Source organism: Numida meleagris, chromosome 6 (genome assembly GCF_002078875.1).
Source record: "Numida meleagris isolate 19003 breed g44 Domestic line chromosome 6, NumMel1.0, whole genome shotgun sequence".
Lineage (NCBI taxonomy): Eukaryota > Metazoa > Chordata > Aves > Galliformes > Numididae > Numida > Numida meleagris.
The window spans coordinates 13746153-13760453 of record NC_034414.1 but is presented as its reverse complement, the minus strand read 5'-3'; the positions used below and the strand labels follow the sequence as shown (position 1 = coordinate 13760453).

The 14301-nt window shown below is 38.3% G+C and overlaps 1 protein-coding gene across 1 annotated transcript in view; it reads right to left on the bottom strand.

The window, feature by feature from the left end:
• TRPM5 (transient receptor potential cation channel subfamily M member 5) overlaps positions 1 to 12831 on the bottom strand; it is a 35487-nt gene extending 22656 nt beyond the window's left edge. Inside the window, exons 1-8 of the mRNA XM_021402976.1 lie at positions 12674 to 12831; positions 11273 to 11453; positions 10294 to 10460; positions 6858 to 7038; positions 4667 to 4731; positions 2575 to 2766; positions 1170 to 1269; positions 224 to 342 (exon numbers count right to left, since the gene is read on the bottom strand). Coding sequence (XP_021258651.1) covers positions 224 to 342; positions 1170 to 1269; positions 2575 to 2766; positions 4667 to 4731; positions 6858 to 7038; positions 10294 to 10460; positions 11273 to 11453; positions 12674 to 12790 — 1122 coding nt within the window. The 5' untranslated portion in view covers positions 12791 to 12831. The remainder of the gene's footprint in view (positions 1 to 223; positions 343 to 1169; positions 1270 to 2574; positions 2767 to 4666; positions 4732 to 6857; positions 7039 to 10293; positions 10461 to 11272; positions 11454 to 12673) is intronic.

Below are 14301 nucleotides of genomic sequence, written 5' to 3'. Positions count from 1 at the left end.
GGTAGAACTATGTAGAAAATGTCTACGTAAGCATTAATGTTAGAATGTTAACGTTATCTAGGGGATACCAGAAGGACGACCTAAGCAAGGGTACTGTGGCTGCCTAACCTTTTAGTGAAGAATGCAGGTAGTGCTGAAAACTGAAACCTTCTGTCAGGGTGTTTGCGTCCTACACGAGTTGGATTACAAAGCAATAGGCCTCTAAGGCAACAAAACCATCTACCTTCCACTCCACGTCACCATTGAATATTTCACTTTTAGCTATGTCCACTCTATTCCAGGCCACTGCCAACTTGAGTTCATCCAGATATTCCTGGGCATCCTGACTGTGACTTTTACATGCTGGAAAAAATAGGAAATGCAAATAAACTCAGTACTTTACACTAGTTACGTTTAATTTCTTATACCACTGGTAATTTGATTATCAAAATGAACTCTCATTCAGTTGTCATGTTTTTGTGGGTTGCTTAAACAGGAACCCTGCACAGGTATTTTTTTAACTTAAACAGTAATATAAAAGCTTTTATATATTTTTTTTTTATATTTTTGGTGGCTAAATTATCTATTGAAACATTAAGTTAAAACGTGGTATTTTAAGAGGAAGCCTTATCTGCAGAAAGTTGTGGGTAGGACTGTTGTTTTTTATCTTGTTTTAATTAGCACATCAAGATTACGATGCCATTTCTCCATGTGAAAATTAGGCTAGTCTAACACAGATTGAAATGGCTGGCAGAGCAAGTAATGCATTTCAGAAGATACAGTGAAAGCTTTATATAGGACCTAGTTGTTTCTGGAATTGAGGTGATTCATGTCTGCTTGTGTTTTCTGTTTTTTTTTTTTAACTTATTTGTGGCTTGTATGTGGAATAACTTCCAGCATATTTCTGTTCTTCCATAGCTTCTACTTCTAAGAGAAGCAGATACTGAAATAAAGGACTGATTATAACAGTACTATACAATAACATGAGATTAAAAAGCAAACACTAATTCAATGCAAGGTTCAGGAGCTGTGATAACTGCCAGTCACTTTCTTAATAAACAAGCAGAGCAACTCTGCATTAGAAATGAAATCTTATCCAGCAGCCAACTGACCTTGCTCTGGACAAGACTAAAATACATCGATGGTGCAGAGAAGTCCAATAATACAAGTATTGTATTTATTATTCTTACCTTTTACTAAAGCTTTTAAAATGACTGTGTCTAGTTCTGAATCATCTTGCTCAAAGTTGTGCAGCGTTAGAAGATGTTGGTGTGACATAATGTTCTGAATCTATTGGGAGATGGAACAAAAATCACTTGGCACATTGTCCTACTGCTAAACGCTAGTGCCTAAGCTCAATGTAGATCACATGTACGGTTTTTCCCAAAGAACTTACGTTCTAAATGCAAAGCTGAGGTTTGGCAAGAAGACAAACATTAGCTTCCCATATAAAAAAGTCCTAGGGCATGGGGGGAGTTACTATCCTTTCCAGAATCACACAGCATGTATGATAGGAAGAACAGAATTTGGATATGCTGAGAAGCAGAGCAGTACTTTAGCTAAAAGATCCTTAACTCTCATTCTTATTTAACTCATAGTCATGCTGTGACAAGCACACCACTAATACTGCTTTTCCTCTTCCTTCACTGATATTAACGTTCTCTTCTCAGAGTTTTTTATGTAAAAGCACAGTCTCTAAAGCTTCTTTGAGTAACAGTCATCTAATACTGATATAAATAGTGCTTTCCTTCTGCCTCTTTATTGAAACTGTTTTGTTTCTCACAGTGCAGCTGCACTGGGTCTGTGTGACTATCTGGCAATGTTGCTTCTTGATGCCCTTCCATCTCCTTGTGGTAGTAATCTGACAAAGTTCTCACTAATGGAATTAGCACGTGGAACTTTAAAGCTAAGATTTACAGTGGGTACTGACAAGAATAAGTAGTGGGTCAGGTTCTGTGGACTTCATTTGTCTCAGGAGCATGCAGTGCTTTTCAATCTCCACATTAAGATAATGTCCGAGGTGGTTTTGTTTCTTAAACATTTATGTATAGTGGCTTATGTCCAGTGTGTCTCAAAACCTATTTTGTTTTGTCTTTCTTCTTTAAGAAGAATACACATAACGAACAATAGACAGGATAACTTGTAAATACCCTTTGTTCTCATTAATTTATTCATGCATGCCCACAATAAGTTTTCCCCTTAACAGCTGTAGATTGTGAATTAGGTCTCTTCTGTCACAGCTGTACAGGCTCCACAGCTGTGGAGGATAAATAATGCTTCGTGTTCCCCAGAAGGACTGTGGGATTCTTGGGTGCTGGTTGTTACTTGAGGAAATAATCGAGAAAGGACAGAGCCCTTGGTGTTCAGCTGAATCACTAGGACAAAGTAGTTTGTATGATCAACTCTTGATTTTAATGCTAGAGAGCCGTTCTGTCATTAACATCAGAGCAGAGGAGTATCCAAAACATTCAGGCAGTACCTTGTCAAACCTGTGCTGAATGGACTACTGAAGCTAGAAATGGTAGCAGAGAGCTTGTGAATGCTATGCACGTAATTATCAAACATTGCATGCACTTATCAGACATGTGATCTCACTGTTTCTGTCCACTGAAGAATGTCCTTCCACGGGAAGCTTTCTGCAGGGAATTTCTCTTTAAATTGCTTTTCAACAGCTTCTGGCTTGATGAGCTGCGGCTCATCCATGAATGCAGCTAAGATGTCAGCTGTCCCTCCAGACCCTGCTAAGATAAGCCAGGGAGCAGAATTTTCCAAACCGATGCAAATTCTCTGTAGTTTAAAAAGTAAATGTTTAGGTTTCGTATATGGAAAGAAGATCTTGCTCGAAGATAAATCATGTATTGCAAACTAGGAATAAATGCGTACCCAAATCAGATTTACTCTGGATTCAGTCTAGACTCTTCCAGACTACCAGGATTTCTTCTTTATTTTGTAGCAGATTAATTGTGATAGGGCCCTGACTATACTACTTTGACTATACTACTTTGCATGACACATCTTCTGAGGAGTTAAGCAACCTGATTTGGACAGGCAGTGCCTAAAACCCGTAAGTCCACAGCTGCTTCCTTTTTCTTCCCTCCCTCCCTTGCTCTTTCCCTACTGTAATTTGTGCTTTCAATATGGTCAAGTACAAGAGTCGCACTAGATAGGAATTCTCAGCTGTTTTTTATGGCTACTAAACTTAGCTGTATCTTCTGAAAATTGGGAATTTACTTGTGAGAATACCATGCTGTGCCACTGAAAGAACATACTGAAGCACAACGGCTGCAAGAGTTAAAGGCTGCCAGTTCTGTTGTGCAATTAGAAAGAGTCAAGATGGTTGTTGGGAGAGAGGAAAGCAGAGGCTATGATGGCATAGTTGCAATAATGACTAATTGCTTCCAGTTACTTCTTACTCTGCAGTTATGCAAGATGATGATGACACTCTAAGCACTTCAATACCACCCCCAGCAAGAGAATCAAAAGCGTTGTTGGTTTATTTATTTGTTCGTTTTAAAACAACTATTGTAGTCTTTGGTGTGTATTGTCCAATTTGTCTTTAAAAAGTGGATATTATTTAAAAAAAAAAAAGCAATTGGTTATTCTTTCCCAGCACATATGTGAACTTAGGGCAGGTCCAACCAGTCACCTTTGGTTCTCCCTGTCACTTTGTTCTCTAGAACTTTGAAAAGATGTGTAGGTTCTGATGTGATCTTTTCAACATCCAAGATACAGAAGTTGCTGCCATATTTAGCTTCTAGAAGGAAAACTCAAGAAGTGACGCTGTAGCTAAACAGTGTGTTTTCTACTACCAGAGTGTGTTTTAATCTGTCTGATGAAAATGTGATGAGATGCAGTAACTGGAAACTGAGACTAGAAAATGTCACCGGAAATGAGCTGTTATTCTTAAAGCAGAAATATTTTACCAAGTTGTGTAACAGTCTCATCATTTATAACATTTAAATAATGGTTAAATGTCTCTTTGAAGGTACAATAGAGTATTTGTCTTCATGTGAGAGTATTATAAAAAAAAAAAAGCCATGTGGACACTGACTGCTACAAAGTACCAGAATAAAATATCATAAAAAGAAAAATAAAAGTCAGAGTGCCTCCTAGCCAACAAGTTCTGTAAGTTATAGAAGTGCTCAAAAAAAGAAAACATAACTGATTTTTCACTGAAGAGGATGTGAACGTTAGCAGGCAACAATCCAGTCTTCTGTTATACAAGTTATTTTTTGCTCAGGGGAAGTAGGACGCTATAATTTGTAAGTGGCATATCTGGCAAACCTGGCCTTGTATCTCCTTGGTGCTCTGTGACAGTGGCAATCATCTCTCTTGTTGAACAGCACTGAATAATTAAGGCTTTTGTATGTCGTCTCAATAATAGTACAGTGTTTCTGCTTTACTAGATTTGAAGCCGATTTCTGAGGATTTGTTTTGATTTTGGATTTCCTCTTCTCACTGTACTAGCTGGCAAGAAGCCCTAATGATCAGCTGGCACCTTCTGAAAATTAAGTACTTCCCCCAAATACTGTCAAATTTAATATTAACAGAATTCAGTTCTTATGTGGTATACAGATCTAAGTTTTGACTTTATATAAGTGCTGATACATGTATTTATCATCCAACCAAATTCTCCATTATTTAGTATTCAGTCATTCTTTTTCTGAAGTTACAAACAGCTTCTTACCTCCAGTGTGCCTGGTCTTCCATTTACCAGTAAGCAAAGCACAGGGATCTCAATGCTGCCTGTTCCTGTTAAATAGGTGATTTAATTAAAAAAAAAAAAAAATCAAGTAAGCAAAAAGCTTTCACAAAACTATCGTGTTTCTGCTCTCCCCTTGAAAATACTTCTTCTGTTTTGTCCTGATTCAGGCCATACAAAAACTTGAGGAGAGTGCAGAAGAAAGTGGCGGTGGGGCAACGGGGCTGCCTTAGGTTGCATGACAAGGTTAAGTTTTTAAAGAGAAGCAGCTGGCATTATTTAGATATTAGAATTGACAAGATGTCACTTTGTCCCAGGTGCTGAGGAATGTTGCCCCTTTCCTTTTATGCATGAACCTAGCACCAGCAGGAAGGTATAGTGGAAATCAGTAGAAGCACACACAAGAAGGAGGTCTTAATACCGGGAGGCAGAGTGGGTAGACCAGTTAGGGTGAGATAAGTCAGATATGAGTTGATAAGAACCCTATGTTCTTCATTATTCTGCTTAAACAACCTAAAATATCATTCAGTACTATCTAATGTGTTGATTATCAATAACATATTACATTTTCAGTTGTGCTAAATTTAAAAGAAATGCCAATGAAAGATTTGAATTCTGTCGTGGCCACAGGGGAAGAAACAATGCAGGCCTCCCTGTTCTTAGCCATCCTCTCACAGGGTTCCACTTATTAGTAAATACTGAATTTGGTATTCAAAAAATGACTGTAGATTGGCCTTTAAAAAGTTCTATCAAAACAGCAGCATCGTGAAATGAATGTCTCTTACAGCTGGAAGATAAAAGGCTTTTGGTTCAAACAATTTTTTGATGTTTTCCCTTTGTATGTTTCCCAAACAGGATATGGATCACCGGTTACTACTGGTTGCAACATCTGTTGTGGGATGCCTACAAAGATAAGGTAGAACTGAGCTGTAGTCTTTCCATGCTTGGCATGGAACTTCATCTGTTTTAGTGAATGGCATAGCATTGCCATACCTCTTTAAGGTGTTATTCTAGTTTGAAGAGTGACACCTACGACTGCAGAATTCTCAGAAATACTTGTGGTTTCAAATCTTTTTCACTTTGAGTAGATTTAGATTAAATTCAGCTTTTCGTGTGTGTGTGGTGATGGGGAAATTCTAATGTTATGCTGGGGAAGGTGGGAAGTTCTTAAGTGCAAATAATATTCAAAATACCAAAACTTTCTTCTTAATTACTTGTAGATATTTTTAATAGGGAAATTCTGCATGACCTTGGAGTGTTTTGGTTTAGTAAAGTCAAAGTTTGCTGAAGTTGAGTGTAAATGAATTTCAGTGAGTGATGTTGGTTTCATTTATTGAAGATCTCACTGAAATTCCACTGTTCCAGGGAAATATTTGTCAAATGAATCAGCATTTTTTTGACAGGAAATTGTTCCATTGAGATCTGTTCAATCAAATTTGGTCTGCAAGCAGAAAGAGGCTCCTTTCTGACAGTCAGTACTGAAACCTCAGCCTGCCATTACAGTCCACATGTTCTCTATCCCATCTGAGACACCAAATTTGCATTCTTTGGGTGCATTTGCCTTACAGGTGCATCTGTGCAACTATGGGCTCCATAACTGAATATTCCATTGATGCACAGAAGTGTGAATAAGTGAGCTCTTTCTCTTCTGTTTTAGCAGTGACAGCACTGTGGGTATTGTAGAAACAAAGGGGAAAGTAATCGCATTAGGACTACAACTGAATTATTTCTGCAAGTAGCAGAAAGAGGCCTGTCCCTGTACTCATTTCTCATGATAAACAAAGTTCACATAGGTTTAGATGGGCATTAGATATATGTTGTTTATCCAGGATAAGATCTTATACTGAAACAAATATAGTTTAATTTTTTTTTCTAGGTCTTTTTGGCCAGAGTGGGAACAACTCAAGACCCTGTGTGTGAGATGGGATAAAAGTGTACAACAGTGAACATCCATTTCTTAGAGCCACTGGTTTAGGGCACTTAAAAGAGGATTTGTTTTCTATTTGTTGTGTTTTAAGGCAATTTAAAACCTTTGAAGGTCAGCTTTGAGTTATGTTTAAGGAGATGCAATAAATATCAGGATTTCTTCTACACAGCAGTTTTATTTTTTTCAACCTAAGTGAGCTTAATTCTGCCTCTTACACAGTGACAACTGTGTTTACTTGCTCTTACTTACCACCATACCCGGTACGCTGTTCTGAAATGTGCTTTTCCAAAGTGAGACGTAGTTTTGTGGCTTCATCTTGCTCATCTGGTGTTACACGATCCACCAAAATAAAATGGGAATGGTTGTGGTCCAGTGAATACAGTGGGCCTTGGGCATTATCATTTGACTGGTAGTGTACAAGACTTCCATCCTAGACATAATAAGAGAGATGTTAATGCTCTATAGAAAGCACAGCCCATATTTCCATGTGCTTTATCTCCGTTGTTCATGTTGTCTGTGCCTTGCAATATAGCACCATCTTTCAGGCACTTGAATAACCTCTATGAAAACGATGTTGAAGAAGAAAACGTTCCTTCTGAAAGGTACCAGATTTGATAAAACTGAAAGCTGAAGTCCCTGAAGCTTTCCTCTCAGGCTCTACAAAATAAGCTGACATTAATCATTGTCTCTGGAACACAGGTATTCATTCAGATGTTTTGGAAGTGCTAGTTTGGCAGATGAAAGGGAACATGAGACTTGATAATTTGGAACGAAGCCTCACTGTCTCAGAGGGCTCTGCTGGTACAAACAGGCAAACTTGTTCATTTCAGTAGTATTTTTGCCATGTGCATACTAGTATATAAGTTAGCTAGCTATACAACCACATCAAATGAAGTGCAGCTTAGTTTAATTGACAAGGTTATGTGAGGTCTAATGGTTATTCATAATCTGGAAGCCTTATTCTGAAAAGCAAGTGGCAGGTAGATTTTAGGAGGTGTAATCTATTTATTTTGGGCAAAGGGTGTTACTTACTGAAATTAGTTATTAATTCATTTTTATATTAAATAACTGTTTGGGTAAAAGAGAACCCCTGTTTCAGTCTTCTACTGTAAGGATTGCACAAATCATAGATGACCATACACAGTTTTCCAATCTCTCCTTCCATAAAAATACCCCTTTCTTTCCTACTGTTGCACATTCACTTTGATATATCACTTATAGCTGCAAGCCAGGCTGTAAATGCCTTGTTATTTTCCTTTTTCCTCTTGATAATCACTGTTCTGTTGTAAGCCAGATCGATGCTGTAGTTTAGAAGCTACATTTTCTTTCACTGTACTTCTTTCCCAGTTCCTGCAGCCTTTGAGTTGATGAGCAAAACTCAAGACTACCAGCTTAGCTATTGTGCCTATGTATTGCATTATTCCTCCTGCTAATTTTGTGTATACAGATGTGTTAAAGCCTCTGTAGGCATAGCGGTGTAATTATGCAAGTAACCTATTTGTTATTAAGGTACAGTAGAGAGATTTACATTGTTCTTAAGAGCCATACGATCTTATGTGGAACCCTTGTGAAGCTCAGTTTTTGTCATTGTCTGCTGGAAAGAGCAGGTGCCCAGCTGAATCCTAGGGGAAATCCAAGCTAGGAGTTGTCCAGGCTCTCCTCTGCAGCCAAGGCTACAGCTGATGTTGGAGAAGCAGTGAACCTATCACAAGGAGCTCGTAGCAACATTACTAATTCATTAAAAATGTGAAGTAACTTGGAGGACAAGCTCCTTTATGCTGCTGGTAGAAGGGCTGAGCACACTGCATGCCGTTCTGCTAAGTGGCTTTCTGAAACAAAGCAGTACATGGTCAAACTGCAGAAGTGAAATATCCTCCAGAGGTCAAAAGAGTTACAATAAGATGTGTTCCTATGGTTTCTTTCCCTCTCTGCAGCTCTGGGTTGAGTAGGAACATTGCAGGCTGTTTCAGAGGAAAAAACTTGCACGTCTGAATGTCACAAGTTTCTCTGGCCTCCCCCTCTCACTCCACATCTCTAATTTGTTAGGGAAAGTTATCTTAACAGTTCATTTGTCTTTTAAATTTTGTTTTGATGAAGGGCGTGCCCATGTCCTGCTGCTGCTATGTAACTTTAAGCCTGCTCACCAGAGATTTGGCTTTGGATTAGGATCATGAGACACAACAGCAACTGAAAAAGGTTCTCAGGGGTTTTCCTATTTATTCCCTGAAAATGTGGAAGTGATCTTTCAAGGATATTTAAAGCATGCCAGTAACAGAAACAAGGAAGAGATCCACTGATTTCAGGGCTTGTTTTTCTCCTTGTCAGTGTGGATTGTTAGCTCTGTTCTATACAACAAGCTGTTTGTGCTAGTACCAAGTATAAGGTGAACTAGGTTTAGATCAACATCCTTGTCAATAGTTCTTTTGTCTTAAAGTTACTGTCTAAAATCTAGAATGTCTTTTGGTAGATTTAGTGCCAGAAGTCAGCGGGTCGAGAATGTTCTACAAGTATTCTTTGACAAAGAACTTGGGCTCTGGTCAAGGAGAAAATCTAATTCAAGAACAGTACGCTTGTTTTGTAGCTATTGTTTGGGGTAGATTGAGATGTCTTGTGATTACTTAGTCTGGAAGGGAGGTATAAGAGTTGGTTTACTCTTGCTGAAGCAACTTTCCAGAACAAAATTCCCTAATGTGATGAACCGGATTCTTTCCTCTGAACCACTCAAATAGGTTGATGTCTTCCAGCTGGAGTGTCTAATCTGACAGCGCCTAGTTTGGCAGAAGGTGTGGAAAGGAGGGAAGCCCAATGACAATAAAATGGCAATACAGTCTGGCAGTCTCCCTGCTGATAGCTGGTACTTGGCTGCTGCGTATCTGATAAGGAGCTAGATGCAAGTTCAAAGAGCCGTGTTTGTCATTTGCTTCTCAGCTTCTGCAGGGAAGTAAAATAGCACAAATTGTCATTGTCACTACACACCTATGTTACTCTTACAACAGTTCGCTAAGAATAGACAATATACAGTGACAAGAATGTCATTGTCTTCTCCACCCCCAGGTCAATTCAGTATCAACTTGTCTTGGTATTTGCAACAACTGATTTTTTTGTTTGATTTTTTTTTTTTTTTTGCACAAACTTCCATTGCTTTGGAGTTTTCAAATTCTGGAGTCCCTAGAATTCATGCAAACTAGACCAAATCCTGCATGAGTAGCATTTTTGGCCTGGAATATGGAGAAGTTTTTGCATGTTAGACACCAGTTCAGTGACTGTTTAGGAGAACTTGATCTTGAAATATTTATGGCTTCGTTTTTTACTAAGATATACAATATTTCTGAAATGGCTTGGAATTCTGCAGTAAGTTGACAGCGTAAAAAATGGTTAAAAGCATCTTGTGATAAGTGTTTTTTTTTCTCCTTAAGTTCCCTCTTTCAGCCGATACTGAGCTCGTGTCCAATACTGTCACCTGCTGGGCATGTGAAGAATATCTGCTGGATATACTGTACGGGATCATTGGGGTCTAACGGCTTTTCCTGCTTTTTACCTCTGTCTTCCCCTAAAGCATACTTTGAACTCCATTTCTGTTTTTAAGGTAGCTCAATGTTTTGTCCCTTACTACTTCAACATTTTGTAAATGTGGAGATGACTTCTGAACGATGCTGTCTTACAGGTAGAATGAGGGAAAAAATACCTTTGTGTTGTCCAGTATTTCTCTGTGCTGAATTTTTCCAAGGGAAGCGATTCCTATGGCAATCACTCTTACTTTGGATGAAGTACTAGCCAGTGCGTGATCTCGGACCGCTTGCACCAAGTGCCTTGTTATTCCAACACGTAAAGCACCGGTAAAAATCCAGGCATCTGAAATTATTATTGTTTTTAAAATAGTTAGATAATTTCTTTATACTTGAACGTTTGTGTGTCTCGTAACATTATTTTAAATACTAGATTTAAGCTTTGTTTAGTTGGTCAGGTAGGCTGTAGACAAGTCTTGATCAACTGTAACGTTTAGAATTAAAATACATACACTGAATGCAAGGCTTTAATAGGGAAAATAAGAAATCATGTGCCTAAGCAGACATGCTGTGTATATCATGTGATGTGGCCTTTTCACCTTTGCTCTGCTGTCAGAGTAAGGAGATGGAGAGGAGGAAGTTGCTAGCTTGAAATGAGGAGCAAACAGGGAGAGGTAATCGTGCCATCACCTAGCTCTTATGGTAGCAGAAGAGTTTGGGCATAACCTGCCTAAACTGGGCTTTAGTTCCTTTATTCTCATGTGTGCTGGAGAGTGAGTTTTTCATCAGAGTAGGATTTACTGAAGTATTGTTGTGATGGCAAACAATGTGGAGAACCCAAGGGAAATAGTTAACAGAACATTTTCAAAAATGTAACACAGAAGACCTGGAGAACTTAAAGCTTCCATCTTAAGTATGGAAATCAGCTAGATGTAAAACCAAACTGAATCATCTGGTACCGAAGTGCCAGAAAAAAAGTTTTGATAGTTGGCTCTTTCATTACAAAAACCAAATTTGTTTAAATCTTGATGGAACCAGTGAACTGAAACCAAGAGCTGTGAAACAATAGTGCAAGTAGGACCACTGATACTAGAAGATCACTAGATGGGAGAATCCAGTAGGAATATGAGTTCTTCCTTTAATGCCTAAAGTACAAACCTGTGCTTTGGGCAGCCTTTATGAGTCCTTTTTTTAAGGTGTCCCGCAGCCAAGGCTTCATCTGGAAATTTTCTTCTTCCCCTACTAAAGAGACAACCAAATTGGGAGCTGGTAGCTTCCACTTGTTGAGCATAACTTCAAATATAACTCCAGGATGAACAGTACACGGGACCTTAATGAACTTGAATAAAAACAAAACAAAAAACAAATAAAAAAAATAAAACAAACCCTGAGTAACAGCAGTACAGTAGGATACAGTAAATGTAAAGGCAAATGTATCATAACACTTAAATGCTTATTAGTACTACTTGATTATTTGAGGGGAAAAAAATTATTTGAGCAAGACCTAACAGAGAACTAAATACTAGAATGAATTTAACAGGCTTCTGTGAAATTCATAAATAATAAATATTCATAAATAATTCATAAATAAATTCAAAACAATCTCATTAATCATGTCAGTTCCATGGGCTCGTTCTGCATTACCAACTGATAAATCACTCTCTCCTTTAATGCTGCTATTCTTCTTTAATTGCCTTCAGTTCCGTGGCAGTTTAGCAAAGCCAAGAAATCTCTTAGGCATTTCTTGTTTCTGCGGTAGCTGAAATGTTTGCCTGATTTCTTGTGTGTTTTTCAAGTGTCCTCATCTTCCCAGTTTCCAGTGGAGTATTCCTGGCCTTTATTCAGGCTAGGTTTCCATTTGGCGAAGTAAATGCTTAAATTTTTCACTGTTGGATTACCAGTGGGCTGCTCCCCCCCCCTTTTTTTTTTTGCTGTGATCTTTTAGATTCTTACTATGTTACATGAATCTATTGCTTCTTCCCATTCTGTGTATATTTTGGCATTGTGCTTAGAGTTCACGATGAAATGAAATCTTAAGGCTATGTTCTGACCCTAGAAATTCCTTCTGCTCCGGAGGGAGCAGATGCAAGAGAGTAGTGAGGAAGTGGGTCTGTGTGTGTACAGCCTTCTTTACTTATTAGCAGAAAAGGGAGAGAGAATTTTGGGAGCCTTGAAACAGCTCTGCAGTATATTTTAGAAGTTTAAATCTATAGTCATTAACTATTTGGAAGAAAGTGGTTAAAACGGGGAAATGATGCAGAATGAAGGAAGCTAGACACGTGATTTTATTTGTTCATTTTTAAAGGGGGGAAAAAGAATGAGTAACTGTAACTGTAGCAGGTCTGTGCAGGTCAAGTGATTGATTTCTCTTTGTTAATAGGTGTCATTTAAAATTACACTACTATTTATAAAGGTTTGGTCTCTATTTTGATTAGAAGGTGGTGCCTAGCACTCTAGCACATTGATCTTCAGTATTATAATCTCTCTATTTAATGCGAAGTGAGTAGCAGCTGAACAATAGCAATAGTGCTAAAAGGTTAAAACTCCTTAGTGCTGTACCTTTCCACGTTTCTTCCCAGAAGCTGTGAAGTCAATTTCTCCTATGCAGTATGGCAGTTCTGTTTTGCAAGTTTCTTCTTTGTCACTGCTGCAGTACTTGGTTTCCATCTTCTGCATTCAGTTTCTCAGGTGATCACCAGACTGTTCACTGAAATGATGGCAAGACTGGAAAAGGAGAAATTGTTTAAACTGGAGAGGCCACAAAATCCTCAAATTTACAGCTAGTTGAGTTTTTAGTTAAATATTTTTCTATTTCAGTATTATGGTTGTACAGCCCAACTAAAACTGAAGGTATTTATGTTGGATGTATGAGCAGAAGGAGGCAGATTCCATATCACAGCTTTATAACTTAGGTTATAAAAAGGCGTGAGGGAATAAAGCCTCTCAAGTCTCATTTAGCAGGCAGAAATCTGAATTACAAAGTACAAGATCCCCACACGACTTTGGGCAGACTGTGAGCCCAAGAGATAAAACATAACTGTAAAAGAGAGACTTAGCCACAAACTATTACAAGTGAAGAATGAGCTGTGTCAATGAGTGTCTGAATAATGCTTTCTTGATGTTGTTATGCACCATGCTACTACAATTGATATTATCCAACACAAATACTAAATAAGTAAGTGGTGGCATTGTATTCACCTGAAGATCGTAGGCTCATTGAATGGTTTGGGTTGGAAGGGATCTTTAAGACAATCTAGTTCCAGCCCCCATGATATAGTCAGGGACACCTCCCACTAGACCAGGTTGCTCAAAGCCCCATCCAGCCTGGCCTTGTGAGGAGAGGTTTACTCTCTATTTGCTCCAGGAATAGGATATTTATTCATAAGCCAAAATATGTAAGTCTAGATTATACTTAACAACATACAGTTCAAAAAGTGATGTGGTTTTCTTTATATGTGGCTATGGGAATGGTGGCAAGTAATCTATCCTAAAGCAAAGGTCATACAGTAAGAGTTGCTGTTCTGTATTACATAACTGGAAAAAGTCTGCTTGCTTTCTTTACACTCCAGTTCCACTGGACTGATGTACATATTTTTTTCAAATTAAGATTATAACTTGTATGCTTTGCTTTGTTTCTCTTCAATGCAAAAACAATGAAAACAAAAGATCTCTCCCCTCTGTCCTCATCTACATATTCAGTACATTCTTTTAAAAATCCGGGTGATAGCAAGCCAGAAGTGGTAATCAACCCTGCATTAATGAGACCATATTTATTAAAATCTTTCCTGGTGAAAGAGGCTTGTTGGGGATTTGAAGGAGGTCAAAATAGCAGGTCTCATGTGGCACCATTAGGATGCTCCAGCAGAGGGAGCAAGCCCTCCAGTTCTTTTCTGTGGGGTATCTGAACTGCTTCACCACTGCTGTCTCTGATTTCTTTTTTTAGATTTCCCATGGAAATGTTGGTAAGAGTTGCCTTTTTCTCAGATTTTCCTCTGAAATTTTTTCTCAGTTTTCCTTATAAACTATTCCACTCCCTTAACTTCAGACTTGGATCACTGTTTTAAAGATACTGCTCTTCTTCTCCCTGACAGCACACTGGTCACATCTTGAGAGAAGTGTTTATTTTGAATACCAGGATATCAGACTTTTCCAAGCAAGAGTCTTACCTAGAAGACCTTGTTTCAGAT